Source organism: Crocodylus siamensis, chromosome 3 (assembly GCF_052110815.1).
Source record: "Crocodylus siamensis isolate JL-2025a chromosome 3, ASM5211081v1, whole genome shotgun sequence".
Taxonomy (NCBI): domain Eukaryota; kingdom Metazoa; phylum Chordata; order Crocodylia; family Crocodylidae; genus Crocodylus; species Crocodylus siamensis.
Genome location: NC_143397.1, coordinates 34,634,690 through 34,653,098, shown reverse-complemented (window position 1 = coordinate 34,653,098; position 18,409 = coordinate 34,634,690). Strand labels below are relative to the sequence as shown.

The 18,409-nt window shown below is 42.4% G+C and overlaps 2 protein-coding genes across 4 annotated transcripts in view; one reads left to right on the top strand and one right to left on the bottom strand.

Moving 5' to 3' along the window:
• Positions 1–100: 100 nt before the first annotated feature.
• NSA2 (NSA2 ribosome biogenesis factor) lies at positions 101–6,315 on the top strand. The gene is given in 7 exon segments (XM_090038105.1): positions 101–241; positions 352–539; positions 1,739–1,889; positions 2,428–2,508; positions 2,510–2,608; positions 3,930–4,122; positions 6,029–6,315. Coding segments are annotated over 7 exon segments (783 nt in total). The 5' UTR covers positions 101–238; the 3' UTR covers positions 6,097–6,315.
• Positions 6,316–8,486: 2,171 nt separating this feature from the next.
• The window catches only part of FAM169A (family with sequence similarity 169 member A), a 76,825-nt gene continuing 66,902 nt past the window's right edge, over positions 8,487–18,409 (bottom strand). For all 3 annotated transcript variants that reach the window (XM_090038097.1, XM_090038099.1, XM_090038098.1), the window contains exons 12-13: positions 16,928–17,122; positions 8,487–13,287 (exon numbers count right to left, since the gene is read on the bottom strand). In XM_090038097.1, coding sequence (XP_089894223.1) covers positions 12,733–13,287; positions 16,928–17,122 — 750 coding nt within the window. In that variant the 3' untranslated portion in view covers positions 8,487–12,732. The remainder of the gene's footprint in view (positions 13,288–16,927; positions 17,123–18,409) is intronic.

Genomic DNA, 18,409 nt, shown 5'->3' with positions numbered 1-18,409 from the left:
TGCAACAAGCCCGGCCGCGAGCTCCGGTCCCGGCTTCCTCCCATCATCCTTTCCCCCACCCCCAAGAGGACAAAAAGGCCGGAAGCAGAGTGGCTACTTCCGAGGGGGCGGAACCAACGTGCCGGACGTAGCTCTACCCGGAGCTGTTTCGTGGCTGGACCGGTCTTTTTTTTCCGCGTGCGGATTCGGGCTACCCGCGGCCGAGACCTGAGCGCGGGCTGTGCCCGCTGCCGCTGCCATGGTGAGTGCCAGCGCCGGGGCGCCTAGCGGAGCGGGGAAGGTTGCGGGTGCGGGGCAGGGAGCGGGACAGACCCTGGTCGCGGCCACTGACCTGTCGCCTGTGTCCCGCAGCCGCAGAACGAGCACATCGAGCTGCACCGCAAGCGTTACGGCTACCGCCTCGACCACCATGAGCGGCGCAGGAAGCGGGAGGGCCGCGAGGCCCACGAGCGCTCCAGGAAAGCCAAGAAGCTGATCGGGTTGAAAGCCAAACTTTACCACAAGCAGCGCCACGCCGAGAAGATCCAGATGAAAAAGACGTACGTAACCCTCCCCCCCCCCCAACACCCCCGCGAGCTGCCTGACCCTGCGCGCCCGGGGCTGAAAGCCCAGGAGTAAAACACCTGCTTCTGGGTTGGAGGCAGACCTGAATCCCCCTGCCCCGAGCCTGCAGCAGGGTGCCCGGCGCTAGACGCGCTTCATGTAACAAGCCCTGGGCCTGCTTCTAAGAGCCAGTAGTGATGATATGACAGGGAATCCGCCTAAGGGCCTTTCCCACAGCTTGCCTAGCTGTTCAGCTGCTGCCTTGTAGAATAGGTTAACAAAAACTTTAAATGCTGGAGGCTGCAAATAAGAGATGAATGTGGGGGAACCCTGGTCAGACCCAAATCTCACACTCTTCATCGTCCACCCTCTCCTCTATCCAATACAAGTCTATTTGATGTGCCAGGGAATGTGGGCCTAGGCCCCTAAGGCTAACAACTCTGCGTGGTGCAGGCTACTGGGCCAGCTGACCTATGATCTGACTCAGTACATGGCAGTTCATATGTAACAGGAAAAGCACAGCACTGTACTTTGAATAGAGTAGGAAACAGCCTTTTATGCAGTTACATTATTTGGTTCTTAAGATGGTATGGTGCTAGTCTTAAAATAACTCTGTTAGCTTCTTAAACACAACTGAGGAAATAACATCTGGGGTTTTATTTTCTGGGGCTGTTTCATAGCACACATCAAGTACAGTCAGTCTTGCTGTTTGTGCTGGAATAACTGGTTACTGTCCTATTGTTTGTGTAAAGGACAATCCTCTTTTATTTGCTTTTTCCAAAAAAGCTCACTCTGGCTTGCATTTGGCTCCAAATCCTAACCACTGTCTCCACATCTAAGAACAGGAGTCAGGTTCAGTCTGCAGGTTGACTGTTAATGTTCCTGCAAAATGCAGAATTGCAGATGAAGTGGACAAGTGAAGATTGAGGGAGAACTCTGAGGAACAAACAGGAGTCTATTATGCAATACAGACTGCCTTTAAGACCACTAGGAACTACTTCATAATGCCTAAAAACTGAGTCTCCATGTCTTCTGCACATTTATTGATAAAGAACTCAGTCCATTTAAATTAATTTCTGAGTACAGATAAAGTTTAACATATAAAGGACAATAGTTTTTATAGTGTGCTTCTCCTTAAAAGTTTCTCTGCATCTCTTGACAATGTTTTCTGAAAGTTGCTTGATTTTCCTTCTAGCATTAAGATGCACGAAAAGAGAAACACCAAACAAAAGAATGATGAGAAGACCCCTGAAGGAGCTATGCCAGCATACCTCCTGGACAGAGAGGGCCAATCCCGGGCTAAAGTCCTTTCTAATATGATCAAACAGAAACGAAAAGAGAAAGCTGTAAGTAATTATACTGACACTCGGATAACAGCTCTTACTCTTTCTTGTATCAGTTTTCAGTTTTTTTACACTCTCTAAACACTTCTGCAAGTCTGATATCAACTCTTTTAAATGGCTGAGAAATGTTTAAGTCTGGAAAATAGCAAATATGAATGGTAGTTACTGCTTATGCTCAAGTAGTGTGTTAGATGGCACTTTACCTTAATAAAAGGTAGAAAAGAAATGTGTTTTTGTTGTCTTAAAGAACAAAAGACAAAAACAGCAAACCAAATTGGTTCACTGATCAGATTCACCTGATTGAGACCTGTAACATATTGTCCATACCAACTGTACAGTTTTGTCAGAAGGATTTCAAAAAGTTCAGTTCCTGTGACGCACACAACTATTATGTATTAGAAGTTGGTACAACCTTAGATGTACAAAGGGGAGAGATTGTAATTTCCTTTCAGTAAAACTTTATTTTATTGTGTGTGTGTGTGTCTCCTCTGTCACTTTACCAACACTAAAACTCTTAATGGTACCATGGTATCTCTTGTAGGGGAAATGGGAGGTTCCTGTGCCAAAAGTTCGTGCTCAGGGAGAAACAGAAGTTCTGAAAGTGATCCGAACAGGAAAGAGGAAAAAAAAAGGCCTGGAAGAGGATGGTTACCAAAGTCTGCTTTGTTGGGGATGGCTTTACTCGAAAACCTCCTAAATATGAGCGATTTATTCGACCAATGGTAAGTTACATATATGTGTATTTGGGCATTCCTATAGTATTGAATCACTGTGCTATTTATCATTATCAAGGCTTCCCTTTGTCTTCTGTGATATACAGCTAAAACTGTCCTATATCAGGCTCATTTCTAGTATTCTTTGTGGCAATCTTCATTTTCCCTTGCTCTGATAAGTGTTGATCGTAAAGGCTTTTTCTGATCTTTAATGTTTTTAATGCTATGAATTCTTCTTTGAAATCTCAAGGTTTATCTTGTGAATCATGCGTATACCTAACAGTGAAAACGTTGTGTGGATTTTGTGGCAGTCTGGCTGAGAATCTCTATTCTAAACTCTTACCTGGCAATGTATGAAGCTAGAAGAGGTTAAGAAAGCAGCTCTGAAATCTGCTGTGAGGAGATACTTGAGAACATTAAAATCAGCCACATACATAGAGACAAATGGCCTCCTTTCAAGAGATACAGTTCACCTGGTCTCTCTTCCTAGCTCTGCCACTGGCCTGCTTGTGTACTTTTAGGCAGGTCATTCCCCACCTCCCAGTAGGTATAAAATGGGGTTAAAAATACCTGCCTTCTAAGGAGCTCTGACATATTTGGAAATGCTGTATAATTAGGAAGAAGCTTGTCTCAACGTGTTGCTCACAAACCAGAAGGAATTGGTCGAGAATGTGTGAGGGAAGGTAACTTGGGTGATAGTGCCAAAAAATGATTAAGTTCAAGATCATAAGATAATCAACAGAATGAGGACAGTGCTCTTCAGAAAAGCAGACTTTAACAAGGCCAGGGAACTGGTGGGCTACAAGCAAAGGAAATTCAGGTTGGAGATTAGGAGGAACTTTTTGACCAGGAGGGTGGTTAAGTACTGGAACAGGCTACCTCGAAGTAGTGGAATCTCCATCCCTGGAAATTATCAAGAGCAGACTGGACAGGCACTTGAGTGGGATGGTTTAGCCAGGAATGATCCTGCCATGAGTAGGGGACTGGACTAGACTGGATTGGATGACCTGGTGAGGTTCTTTCCAGCCTGCAGAATACTTTCTTTGCTTTCTCCCTGTGCTAATTTAAAAGGAGATATAAATGCATCACTCAGATGCCAGCATATCACCCCCAAGAAATTGTATCTGATTATTTTATCACAATTTAACAAATCTGGTATCTTAAAATACATGATTTTTAGTTTTAATTTACAGCTCATTTCACTGTTTTTCAGTAATACCTGGAAATAGAAAAAGTTAGGGAAATAAATGTGATTTGAGTACAGCTTAACTTTTTAGCAATGGCTTTAAGAATTTTGTGTGCCACTAAACCGCTCTAATGTTTGTCACAGGGTTTACGTTTCAAGAAGGCTCACGTAACTCATCCTGAACTTAAAGCTACCTTTTGTCTGCCTATCCTCGGTGTAAAGAAAAATCCCTCTTCTCCTCTGTACACAACTTTGGGTGTAATTACCAAAGGTACAGTCATAGAAGTGAATGTGAGTGAGCTTGGTCTCGTGACACAAGGTGGCAAAGTTATCTGGGGTAAGTATCCAGCCAGTAGCTATCAGCTACATTGTATAAGTGGTCTTGAAACTTAAGAAGAAGAATAAAGGGCAAGGAAAAAGCTTGCTGTCTGATTGAGAGTCCCAAAAGCAGGCAGCTTCCCTGCCTATCCTCAAATACCTTTTTGGCAACTGCAAAAGAACAACAATTAATCAAATAGTTCACAAAAATAATACAAGTATTTGAAAATTAGGATACTTCATTTTTTGCCATATTCATGTAGGCTTGTGTTCTGCACAGGGTCCACTGGCTAATTAAATAAATATTGATTCTGAAATTTGTCTTATAAACATGTTAGTTTTAAATAAATTGGCACTTTAAGCTTATGGCTTCAACGTTAGCAATGCGGTAAATGCATATTTAATTTTACTACTTAGGTCCAAGAAAGAAAGATTTTAAATATTTTACATAAGTTCTGGGTTGCTTCCTTAGCTGTGTGACATTGACAGATAACTGTAGAAATGAGGCTAAGCACATGAATAATTTGACACGAGTTCCACTGAAATCAGTACAACTAACTCAAAGTGGATAAAGCAAAGCCTTTGTACAAGTCTTTATGTGACTGGGGTTGGTTATGAAGTTGTTACAAATGGGGCAGACCTGGTAGGTAAGATACTGTTTTTTCAGTGTGATTTTAAAATAGGTGTTCTGAGGGTCTAATTATAGTTGTAGAGTTTGGATGGGTGTTGTTAAGTAAACTAGAAAAATATGCATTTGAAGATCAGTGCCTAACACAATCAAGCAGCAGCTTTAGCATAGTGTCTTAGAGCAGGAGTCTCTTTAGACCAATGTTTCTCAACTTTTTCCAACCCAAGGCACACTTACATTAACACATTTTCTGTAGTACATCTGTTAAGGCAATCCTTAGCCCCACACTTCTGAGCTTATTGTAGCTCATTGCCATGGTAAAATTCTGTGGTACACCTGTTAATTTGTGACAGCACACAAGCTGGGGAAGTCTTAAACTAGAATGGAATGTTTGTAGGGAGGACTTTGGCAGATTAAGATATACACTTAAAAATACAGTATATTTGAGTAAGTGGGGTTTGCAGCCCAATTTTGGCCTCTGAGAACATAGCCTCAACTTATACACTGTATCATCTTCTCCTGCAAGTGGCACCAGGCTCTGTGCTCAGCTAGCACAGCCCAGGCAGCCCTGCTCAGAGGAGGGGCTGGGCTGGCATGGCCCCATCCCCTGTGAGCAGCACACCAGCCAAGCACTAAGCCTGGCCCCATCCAGTGAGTGGTACTGCCTTGTCTTGACTCCAGCCTCGTTCCCTTTGAGCAGCATCGGGCTTGGCAGCACTGCTCGCAGGAGATATGAGTGTCAGTGCTCAGCCCTAAGGGATGGGGCTGTGCCACCCATGCCCAGCCCCAGCGAGCAGCATGTCCCCAGCTGAGTGCCAAGCCCGGTACCACTCTCAGAGGATGGGGAATGGGGCTGAGCTCAGCACTCACCTGGGGACGTGCTGCTTGTTGGTGCAGCCTCATCCCCTGCAACCAGCACCAGGCTTGCAGGGGATGGGGCCATGCCAGCTGAGTGCTGAGCCCAGCCCTGTCTGTTGCTAGCAGCGCTGCCAAGCACTAAGCCCAATGACAGTTGCAGGGGATGAGGCTGGGCTTGGTGCTCAGCCATACCACCCACAGTAGGTAGACAGGGCCGAGCTTGGGACTCAGATGGTGCAGCACTGCTCACAGGGGCTGGGCTGTACCAGCCAAGCCCAGCCATGGTTTATACACTGTACGTATGAAAATACTAACTTAAACCAAGGTTGAGTTAACTTTACCACATTTCATGGTATATAATTTTCTGTTGGAACAGGAGCTATCGGAAAACAATGTGATTTAACTTCACTCCCAATTCTCTTTTTGTCCCCTTCTTTAGGGAAATATGCACAAGTAACCAACAACCCAGAAAACGACGGCTGCATCAATGCACTTCTGCTTGTCTGAGTGGCATTTCAGATGATCAATACTGCACCCAGACTCTTGTAAAGGTGTAGGTAGAACTATCTGAACAAGTTTTAGAGCTTCTAAATGAACAAGAATTTGTTGAACCCACGAAGAGAGAGGATGCTGAACAACTTAAGTTTTTGAAAAACTACAACTATGAAAGCTTGATGATGATGGGTCCATTGACCAATGCCAGAATAAATTCTCAGTTTTTCTGTTGTGGGTTTTCAGTCTGTTCTAAATTTATTTTTCAGGTTTCTGTAATTAACTAAAACTGGTAATTTTTTTTCTGCAATAGGTGACTTGAAGTGCTAGTGTAATCTGGAAAATAATTCAAATCTGAGTGGTGATCTTGCCACTGGGACATAAGGGACAAACAGCAGAGCTGTGCAAAACAGCCATGTTTTGTTTTGGATTTGGCTGTTTTGTTTTGGCCAGTGATTCGTTTCCGTGTTTTGGATCACTGTTCCTCTTCAATTCGGCCGAATCAGTTTCAGAGTTTCAGCTCTGTTTCAGCACTGATTTAGAATTTCAGATCGGCTAGGGAGACGCAGGCATGGCCGGGCGGCTGCAGATTCTCCTACGGCTCCTTTGGCTGCGCTTCCCTCTCTCTGGGCAGGGGGAGCCGTAAGAGAAACCCCCATAGCTGCCCGGCCCCAGCCTCCCAGTACTTTAAAAGGAGGGCTGCAGTGGACTCTTCCTATGGGTGCCTCCAAAACATTCCCAAAATGTTTTGGATGGTTTCGTTTAGTTTTGGAGCCTTCCTTTTCATTTCAAATTTGGTATTTCAGGCACCGAAACACCTCTGAAATGAAATGGCTGCTGAAATTCTGCACAGCCCTAGCAGACAGTTTACCACATCCAACAGGTTCATGTACTAAGCTAAAGGGATCTTTAAGGGAAGAAAACAAACTATAGTTTTCAGGAAGAGTCCAAATGAGGTATCAATGCTGGCTAGGCAACTGTGGATAATGGTTTGTGGAAGAACTACAGCATGTGCAGGGAGCATGTTACCACTTCTCCAATAAATTCAATTGGGGTGAAACTCAATTCAGCAGAGTAGTACATCCCATATTCCAAAGGTATTCTGGAGAAGGAAAGGAGTGCAATCTATTCTTGCATAGCTCAGGTCAGAGTTATAGCTAGGAGAGTATTATCCCCTCTTAAAGATATTTGCAAAAGGTTGTTTTTCTATTGCTAGGAGCTGGTTCTCTGGAGAAAGGATCATAAGTAATGATCTAGACCAGTGGTTCCCAACCTTTTTAGACCATGGACCAGCATACTCCAGACCAGCAGCCAACTGTGTATAAAAAAGGGTTGGCTGCCGGTCTGCAGTATGCCAGTCACTTCTGGATTTCCAGTCTAGCAGCCTATCCTTCCTGGCCCAGGGGTTGGGAACCACTGGTCTAGACTACAGCTAGTTTTGGAATAAATCATTAAATAACTTTCTCTGTGCTTTTGTCAGAGCTGAAATGCTTTGACTGAAGATCACTTAATAGAACTCCTTCAAATCAGGTTTGGGCTAGGATGATGGTTCTCATCTTTGTTAGACTTGGCACCCCTCAGAAAATACCAGCTTAGTTTTCATTCATTTTTTGATGATAGAAAAAACCCCCCACAGTTCTTTTATAAAGAACTCCAGAAAAACACTACAGGCCAGTGTTTGTGATGCATGGATTTCTATATGAAACCTCTGGGTTTATCTGGTAAAAAATCATGTCTGTACACTAAACACTGTATAGTCTTCCAGTTGAACCACTGGACGAGGAGGTAAAAACTGAAGTTACTTGCAGATCCTTCTACCTGCTTAAAGAATCTGTGTTGAATAGAAAGCACTGCAGGAAACAACCATAAGCAGTAAGATGCATGACCAGATACACATGATAACACCTTTGGCTTTTCAGTCTGTACCTCATGTTCTCCACAATCATATGCTTTCTCTATCACTTAAAATAAAAAAGCAGAGGTACTTCTGAAAAAAGGGCTATCAGGCATACTTGCCATGTACCACTGCATATGACTTAAATAGTTACTGTTTTCAGCACTGTGATAATGGTGAAGCTAGACCCTCTGCAGTACAAAGTGAAAAAATGCCTCAACCCTGCACACACACTTCAATTTCATTAGTCTACAATCCCACTCCCAGAGGTATGTCCAACTTGAAACTTATTTTTTGCAGGCAAGAGATAATCTCAGCCCAATACAAATACCAGTACTTAACGCTGAAACAACAAGCAAACTGAAATGTTTTAAATTACAAAGGCTGTTGTGCAAAGTTCTCTCTTCTCTCTTGCACTGACAGGCTTAACTTCATTTTTCTGAAAAAGGAGTTCTGGTCTTGGGGGAGGGGGAGGGAGGCATCTTACCAGTCCAGTGTATTACCTAGCATCAGGTTTCTGAATTGCAAACAAATTTCAAGCAAACTTCATGCAACAAAAGAACAAAGTGACATGACTTGTTTGAACATGATGACTATAAGCAAATTTTCTAAAAAGCTATTTTATCAAGATGTATACTCCCTGGTCCCAGGCCTTCCCACTCATCTGAAATGCTAGTGATTTTTTAGATCTTCACATACAGGATGCCATCAACAATTAGACATGCATGTTTTTCATGTAGTTAGAGTTCCCACAGGTAAGACCCACCACCTCTAAAGCAAATATAACCAGTTACTGTACTATAAACACGACTACAGTTGGCTGCATAATGCCTAGTGGACCAATCTAATCATGAAAATATTTATTATTTAGCAGAGGGCACTTGAGTACTGAAACAAGAAAAAAAACCCCTCACAAAATATAAGTTTAATTACTACTTTGAAACATTCCAAAAAGCAAGACAATACTAAAAAGGAAAAACAAAAATACTATAACAAGACTTAACATAGTAATTAGAATAGCAACACATTTTCCATCAGATTTATAAACATAGTACAAGTTTATAAAACACCTAACAGCACACTTCAGAAAATAAGTTTAAAACATCTTATTGGAAATAAAATTTGAAAATGCTATCACTTCGAATGGAGCACAGAAGCGGATACATGGACTATTTATTGCTTGCTTATGCATAACAGGAAGTGTGATGGTGCAGAAAACAGCAAATGGTAAGGGATAGGCAAGCAGCATTTGAAAGAGCTAAAAGCATTTCTGAAGATATGAAAAACTTTTTCATGTGATGAATTCTGAAAAGCATGAACACAGCAAACAAGAATTCTGCACGAAATGGGAAAAAGTCATTAAACAGGAAAGAATGCAAGAGGCAAAGTAATTCCTGATTAACAAACAACACAATAAAGACATTTGAACAAACAGGTTCAAATATGAAACTATTTATCATCCAAGTGTGAACTGAGGCCACAATTTAATGTTCTATAAGCTCTATTCCTAGACTAAACAAAGACTAGAATAATACTGCTTGCTTTAATTCTACAGGCATTGTTCCACAGGATGTTTTAATAACATTTGGTACAAACTGTATAAAGTCATACAATGTTTTAATTATTGATTGCTGGTGCAGTAAGACCTTAAAAATTGTGTAATAGTACAATGCTAATAAGCAAGTTAGACAACAAGAAGTATATTGTCCAAGCCTAAAAAAGGCTAATTTCTCCAACTTAAACTCTTCGTTGACCTAATTTGTTGTCAACTTGGAGACATTCTCCTTGCTTTAACAAGCAGAAGGTATAGACTGTGATGCAATTTTCTGCACCACATTCATCTTTTTTTCAGTACCCAGGTAATATTAGCGGAGGGGGGTCAACATCAAAATAATTCCTTTGCAGAAGTAACTGCACTAATCGGTTCAAAATTATTGGTACAATCTTATTAGGCAAAAGGGTCATCAGGTAGCAGCAGAATGGCTGTACAAATTCCTACTTATCCATTTGTTGCCTATGTTCTGTTTTCCAAACAATCAGGCTATTATTCATCTCATCTCATCTCAGTTATACTGGTTGAAATACCAATGTAGTAGCATTTTGGGTGACGTACTCAGAGTTTATACCAGTTTAAGTGAGATCAGATTCAGCATCTAGATCTCGTCTCTTGCCACAGCTGAAATCAATAGTAGAATTCCAGTAGACTTCAGTGGAAGCTACAATTGGTCCCAATAGCATTACTACATTTTTTTTCAAATAAAAAAAAAAATCAAGAGATGTCTAAAAGAAAATATCCTAGCATAAAAGCCAGATATGTATTAGCCATAAGAAAGTGTAGAAAGGAAGGAACCAAATAAGTGTACTGACTTTCCTTTACTTATACAAAACAACAGCATATGCAGCATATGTAATCTAGAAATAACTGAAAGAGTTAGGACCCAATTATAATTATTTTTATAAAAGTGCCTTTAATTAAAGGAGATACTTTTGTATCAGCTGATGTACTCATAAGATTATTACTGTTTAACAACATCTAATTCCTTGCAGCTCTATCTTCTGCTTGTTAAAAGTTTACTATTTGTGAAAACCATCTCTTTAGTCTGACCCCACCAGCCCTTAAGTAGTCCACCCCTTGGTGATACAACAAAAATGTAACATCTTCCAACCACCACTTTGCCTAATTTTACAACACATCTTAGCACTAAAAGGGAAGCCACAGTATACATAATTGAAGGTTCTTGCTATGTGCTTTATAGAAAATGTTTAATTGGTTTTAGAAATGCTGAAGGTTCACTTGAATGTATTTATTTACAAATAATCATGGAAAGTTCTGTTTACACTTCTCATCCACAAAGTTAATATACAACAACTGTACACTGACAGGAAAAGTTACAACAAAGTGCAACATTCCAAAGAATCCAAATTAAACTCAATGATTCCATGCACCCCACACCCAGAAGTCAAGCAATACACCCTGCTAAAAACCTGCACTCTTTTAAAGTGAGTCAAAACAGATTAAAAAGAAGATAGTGTTGTTTCACCAGCTGAAGTAAGAAATAAGAAAATATCTAAAAAGTTAAACTGTACAGCCATAAAATCAAGACAGATTCTTACAATTGTTTCAGAGGATAAAAATTAAAAGACTGTTAAAGTTATTCAAGTGAACCTTTTATTTATAAATCCTAAAAGAAATAGTTACCTTTGTTTGAGACCTTTTGGACCTTTGTGTAGCCAAGTACCATTTTTTTTTTTTTCCTTTCCATGCACACACCACTATTCTTATTTATTCCTGAGTTTTTATCCATTATTCAAAAGAGCTTCATTACTGGAAAAAAAATAAATGGCAATTTTTAAAATAGCTGAAATATAAAGTTGCAATTTGGATCAAATTGTTGGATGCCAAGAGGTACCTCTGAAAAAGGGACTAATGAAGGATAGTGAAAAACATGTATAAATTATCCTGGTTTTTTTTTCCCTGCCTGCCTTGTCTGTCTTAACACTACATGCTTGGTTCCCCCTCAAGAAACTATGAAACTGGAAAACCTTTATCCTTAGACGTATATTGGAGTTAAGGGCACTACTGTTTTTCATCTAACTGCAACAATTTCCTGGTAACTATATGAAGACAAAGAATTTGGCCTCGTGGACATTTGCTGCAGCCTTCACTAAACTTTGAAGTTAAAACAATTAATTGTCAAAATCGATGGCTCACAGGAGTCAACATCTGAAGGTACAACTTTTAACAGCTGCCAAACATATCCACTGTGGAAAATGTGTGGTGCCGCTCCCATTCAGCCCACTTCTAAACAAAAATTCACAACTTCTTTTCTGTAATATGGCACAAATAAGTGATCAAGAATCTATTTAGCACATGTACATAGCTGGGAAGGAGGTCAAATAGTTCTGTAACTGTGAGGGGTATAACCACACGCACACACACTAGATGCTGCAAAAGTAATCCTTAGCAAACATACATTGGGAAACTTGTTGTTTATCATATAAACTTCATTAAAACTCAACTGAAAAGCTTCATTGTTGAGCTACAATACCATAACGCACAATACAAGACTTTAGTTTGGTTATGCTTCATATCAGTGACTTAGCTGCTATCTTTCAAATAATTATCAAATTAGTGGTTTGGAATTAGGGATGGAAAACGTGAGCTCACCTAAAAAAAGGTATTAAAAATGGTTAGTACTGTTCATGCTATTTTGGGGCTATCAAGTTACATGGGTATGTCCTGTATGTGCATTCATTTTGAGATCCATAATTATGCCAGGTTACTTTTGTTTACTATATTCTCTGTTGGTACATATGGTATTTCCCCTTCTGTCCTGTTAATCTTTTCAGATAGCAAATGCAATTTTATAAACATCAAGGTGAAATTCTGGCCTTCCTAAAGTCAATGGAAAAAACTGTCAACAACTTTGCTGGGGACAGAATCTCACTGCTCACAGTTCTTACAAAAAAAAGCTTTTAAAGGCAAGTTGTTGCTTTAGTAACACAGTTTTATGTTTATTCAGTATTTATCCTTTATAAAAGGAGGAGACTGGCCATTTACTTTCATACCCTGATGAAGCTCAACATGTAGTGGTTAAAAATTCAAGAGAAGTTAAGGAAAGGTGGTGAATCCCGAAGGGAAATCCAACCCAATTTTTTAAACGTGTGTATCCTGTCTCCCACATAGTTAAATAATACCCTATCGTTTCAAACAAAATAACTTTCTTACAAATAGGTGGATTAAATAATACTTCATTTTAAGCTGGTTTTCCTTTCTTCTTGGGTGGCCCTTTGTATCCTTTGGCCTTTCTTCGCAAGTTCCTCCGATCTACTATTGGTACCTCAATTTCTGCTTCTTCTGAGCTGCTGTCAGCAGTTCTCTCTGCTGCTGTCTGTGTATACTGATCCGTCTGCTCAGCAGACTCTTCAGACTGCTCTTCTGATTGGTTCTTTTGCCCTTCTGAATGTTGCTGGAATGAGACATCCTCAAGTTCAACCACTATCAAAGAACTCTGACTAAGGACAACAGGAGCCTCCTGGGAGTCGTGCCCTACTTCCTCATTTTGCTCTTCCAACGAAGAAGTGGTTTTGGGCGACACATTTTCAGAAACTGATTCTTCTGGTGGTTCAGTTATCACAGAGTTTGGAAGGCCATTGTCTGATGGTTCTTCCTTTGATGCTGAAGTAACAGTGTTTGCACTTTCAACAGATGACTTCTTCCTTTCAGCTTCTTGTTGCTCTTCTTCACTTCCCTCTTTTCCCACAGGTGTGTTTTCTTCTGGCAGTATTTCTGAATCTACTGCATTCAAAACCTGGGGGAAGATCAAACTTATTGAAATCAGTGGAACAGCTCAGGCTCTTAAGATGTAAGGTACCAAATACTTTTGAACCTACAGCCATTTCAAAAGGCAGATGAAGCACTCAGTAATTCACAAGAGTGGGCAATGTTCATCTAATTCTCTCTTCTTCACTTGGGCCTGGGTTCTGATTAAAGATGTTGTCCCTAATTTTTCTTACTTAGAAGAATAATAAATTCAAAGGATTCCTGAGGTACAAGGGGAATATTTTGAAATAAATCCTCAAGAAATATGAATATCTGACATTCCAATAATTATCATTCTGTTGGCTGTAATATTACCTGTTCTTATGATGTAAGTCTTTATATTTCATTGGTTTGTGTATTTTACCAGCAAATAATTGCAATCTTCATTTATATATTTTATTCTTACCCATTCATTTTATAAAATCTAATGAATGAGCAGAAATTGATGAACCATAGAGGGGTTTTGTTTTATTTTGTTTTTAATCATACCATTTTCCTAGTATTTGAGCATTGCTAGAATAAACTGAACCAAAGCCTCTTTTCCTTAATTATAATGGATACTGACTTACTTCCTACTGAATGCTAGTAAAACAGTTAGCATTAGGGGCTATAGGCTTTACAGGCGGGATAGAGAAAGAAGGAAAGGTGGGGGTGTGGCACTCTATGTCAAGGAGCACTACACATCCTCTGCCAGCAGAATGGGATCAGAGGAAGGGCAGGCTTAAGTGTTCTGGGTTAAGATTCAAGGGGACTGTGGGGAGAGTGACTTGACGGTGGGGGTCTACTACAGACCCCCCAACCAAGGGGAAGAGCTGGACCAGGAATTTTCGGGCCAACTTGCAGAGGCACTTAGAGCAAGGGATGTAGTTGCCATGGGTGATTTTAATTACCCAGACATTTGCTGGGAGGAACAGTCAGCCAGGACGGACCATTCCAGGAGGTTCCTAGCTGAGATACAGGACCTCCACTTAATCCAGGAGGGGCACGGTCCCACCAGAGGAAACGCCCTGTTGGACCTGGTCCTGGCCATGGGCGATGACCTGGTAAGGGGCCTCCAGGTTCTTGATCACCTGGGCAATAGCGATCATCGCTTGCTGGAATTCACCATCCAGCACAGGGTGTCAAGGGCCTGCAGCAAGACGGTAGCCCTAGACTTTAGGAGGGCCAACTTCAACAAGTTGAGGAGACTAGTGGGTGAGGCGCTGGGGTCCTCGAGGGCAGGGGAACTCAGTGTCCAGGACGAGTGGCCGTTCCTTAAGGAAACGATACTCAGGGCCCAAGGGGAGGCCATCCCAACAAGAAGCAAGGGGGGCAAGAGTGCCCGGAAGCCCCCCTGGCTCACCAGGGGCGTCCGGGAATGCCTGCTTGCCAAAAAGGCGGCATACACCCAGTGGAAGGGGGGGTGCTATCTCCAAAGAGGAGTATACCTCCTCTGCTCGGGCCTGTAGGGGGGCTGTCAGGAAAGCTAAGGCAGACATAGAACTAGGACTAGCGTCCAAGATCAAGGATAATAAAAAGTCCTTTTTCAAATACATAGGGAGGATGAAGAAGGCACCGAGTAACGTGGGGCCCCTGCAAGGTACGCTGGGCAATCTGGTGGTTGCGCCAGAGGAGAAAGCATAACTCTTTAACCAATTCTTCATGTCCATTTTCTTGTGCAGGGACCGGGACTTCCCCACTGGGATGCCAGATGGACTCGAGGGGAACGCCTCCAGACCTCAGGTTGGGGAGGACTGGGTTAGACAGCTTCTGGAGGAGCTGGACGTGTTCAAGTCAGCGGGTCCAGAAGCTCTCCACCCCAGGGTGTTGAGGGACCTAGCTGGGGTTATTGCAGGGCCCTTGGCTCTACGAGTGCTCGTGGTGCTCGGGCCAGGTGCCAGATGACTGGAAGATAGCTAACGTGGTCCCCATCTTCAAAAAAGGGAAGAGAGAGGACCCAGACAATGATAGGCCCATCAGTCTTACCTCTATCCTTGGGAAACTCTTTAAGAAGATCCTCAAGGAGCACATCTGTGATGGGCCGGCTTCAGGGATGATGCTCAAGGGCAACCAGCACGGTTTCATTAGGGGCAGGTCATGTCAGACCAGCCTGACTGCCTTTTATGATCAGGTCACAAAGGAAATGGATGCAGGTGTTGCCATGGACGCAGTCTTTCTAGACTTCAGCAAGGCCTTTGACAGCGTCTCCCACCCCATCCTCATTAAAAAAACTAGGCGACTGTGGCATTGATGCCTACACAGTCAGATGGATTGCAGATTGGCTCAAGGGTGGTACTCAGAGGGTGGTGGTGGATGGGTCATATTCGACCTGGGGGGAAGTGGGCAGTGGAGTCTGCCAGGGCTCGGTCCTGGGGCCTGCGCTGTTGAATTTCTTCATCAGCGATTTGGATGACAGGGTGAAATGCAACCTGTTTAAATTCGCTGATGATGGGGTGAGGTGAGCACGCAAGTAGGGAGGGAAAAACTGCAACAAGACCTGGATAGGTTACAGGAGTGGACTGACATAAACAAGATGCATTTCAATACTGACAAGTGCAGGGTGCTGCACTTGGGCAATAGAAACCAGCAGCACACTTATAGAATGGGAAACTCCCTTCTTGAGAGCATGGAGGCAGAAAGGGATCTTGGAGTCATTACTGACTCCAAGATGAACATGGGCCGACAATGCGAGGTCACGGTTGGCAGGGCTAACCGCACCTTGTCGTGCATCCACAGGCGCATCTCAAGTAGAGCCAGGGAGGTGATCCTCCCCCTCTATGCGATACTGGTCAGGCCACAGCTGGAGTACTGCGTCCAGTTCTGTGCGCCCCATTTCAGGAGGGATGTGGACAACATTGAAAGGGTCCAGAGGAGGGCCACACACATGATCCGGGGACTACAGGGCAGACCCTACATTGAAAGACTGCGGGACCTAAACCTGTTCATCCTTCACAAGAGAAGGCTGAGGGGGGACCTGGTGACTGTCTATAAACTCACTAGGGGGGACCAAAAGGGTTTAGGGGAGACACTGTTTCCCCTAGCGCCCCCTGGCATGACAAGGAACAATGGACACAAATTATTAGAGAGTAGATTTAAATTAGACATCCGCAAGCACTACTTCACAGTTAGTGTGGCTAGGAGCTGGAACCAACTTCCTAGGGAAGTGGTGCTGGCTCCTACCCTGGGGGTCTTTAAGAAGAGGCTTGATGACTACCTGGCTGGACTCATTTGAGTCCAGTCTTTTTCTCCCGCCCAGGCGGGGGGGTCGGGCTTGAAGATCTACAAGGTCTCTTCCAACCCTACTTCTATGATTCTATGAATTAATAACAATTTTAAAAAGAATTTATATATAAAGATGTAATTTGAATCAAATGTGTTGGATGCCAAGAGGTACCTCAGAAAAAGGGATTATAAGGGATAATCAGAAACATATATAAATAATTTTGTTTTTATTCCCGTCTGGCTTGTCTGTCTTAATGAAAGCGGTCTCACTTTATTCTGTTTATGGACCTTTGTCATCTGGTCTAATAACTGCTCTTGCAAGTTATTCACAACCTTCATATACTATATCTATTTAGTTAGAGAAATAAGCAAGGTGTGTACGTTGCATAAAGACATTTAAAAATATCATTATGTTGCATTTACTTCACCTTATCTGATGCAGTGTCTTCAGAAGATTTTGCAGAAGAATCCAGGATTAATGGAACGAACACAGTTAAAGATTCTTCTTCTGGACTGTCAGACTGCAGTTTTGATTCACCATCTAGAACTTCATTAGCGTTTTCTTCTTCGGCCATAAGGGATGTCTTGATGGATTCTTCTGTTAGCTCACCATTGAGTGTTTCCTAAAATAACATTTATGAAGTCAAGCCAGTGCACTAGAACAGGGGTTGTCAACCAGGGGTACACATACACCCAGGGGTACTTGAGAAGGCCCTAGGGAGTACAGGTGGGCAGGCGGGGACAGAGCCCTGCCACGCACCATCCCGCGCTGCCACTCAGGCACCACCCACCCAGCCAGGCATGGGAAAAGCTCGCATGCAGTGGCTGCCACCACTCCACATTTGGCTGCGTGCCAGCCCCCCCATCCGCTCCCCACTCCGCATCCAGCTGCCAGGGGTACACTGATCCAAAAAGGTGGAAAACCCCTGCACTAGAACATCAACAGGTATGTCTTCAGTGCAATCCAAAAGGTGTGAATGCAACTTGTAAAAAGATACCCAAGTTAGCTTGGATATTGGTAGTATTGTACCTATAGTGGCATGAAGTTCAGTATGAACTAGACATTTATCTATGGTCCAGGTTTTGTAGTCCATGCTGGACCTTCTATGCCAAGGCTATGCAGATGTTGATAGAAGTTTAAACCTAGTTCAGGTATGTCTCTATAAGCTACAAACAGACCTTTGAGTTAAAATGTGGACATACCCACTGTAACAAAGGTCAAGGGGCAAAACTTTGACACAAGCACAGCATATAAGATTCTACTTATACACTGACATAGCTTTTATGTTTAATTTTTAAAAATGTCTTTAATGAAATACATATATTTATAATAGTTAAGCTTTTAATATGTTGGCAAAACATGCTTAAAATTGACAGGAGTCATAATTACACCACAAACCACCAGTTCCTGGAAAGGGTCATATTTTCTTTAGAGATATAGGATCAGATTCTCGTCTCTGCTCCAACTGCTCTGTGACATTCAAACAGCAATTGGGAAGGTAAGCTGGGGACAAGGGGAGATTCACCTTACAGAAGATCTTGTGGGCGCTAATGGTTACAGTAAGAATCAAGGAAAATTTCCCCCAATTCTAATTCTGTATAAGCTTCAGCTTTAAATTGTGCTTGCAATAATCCTGTATAAAAGGAGATACAAGCATGGGTCATGGCAGTGAGGAGCACATATAACAGAAAAAATGGTTAGCTCTTGCTCAGATGTAAATGGCAAAAAGGGTTCCTCAGTCACCATCACCATCTGGGTCTCATCCAATCAAATTCAGGGCACTTGCTCCACATGTGCTCTGGGGGTTGGGGGAAGAGGAGGCACTTTAAAATTAAAGCAGCTCTGAGAGCCGCTCTAATTAAAGCGCCCAGAGCATCTCATGCACCAGTGTCCTCATGATTCAAAATAG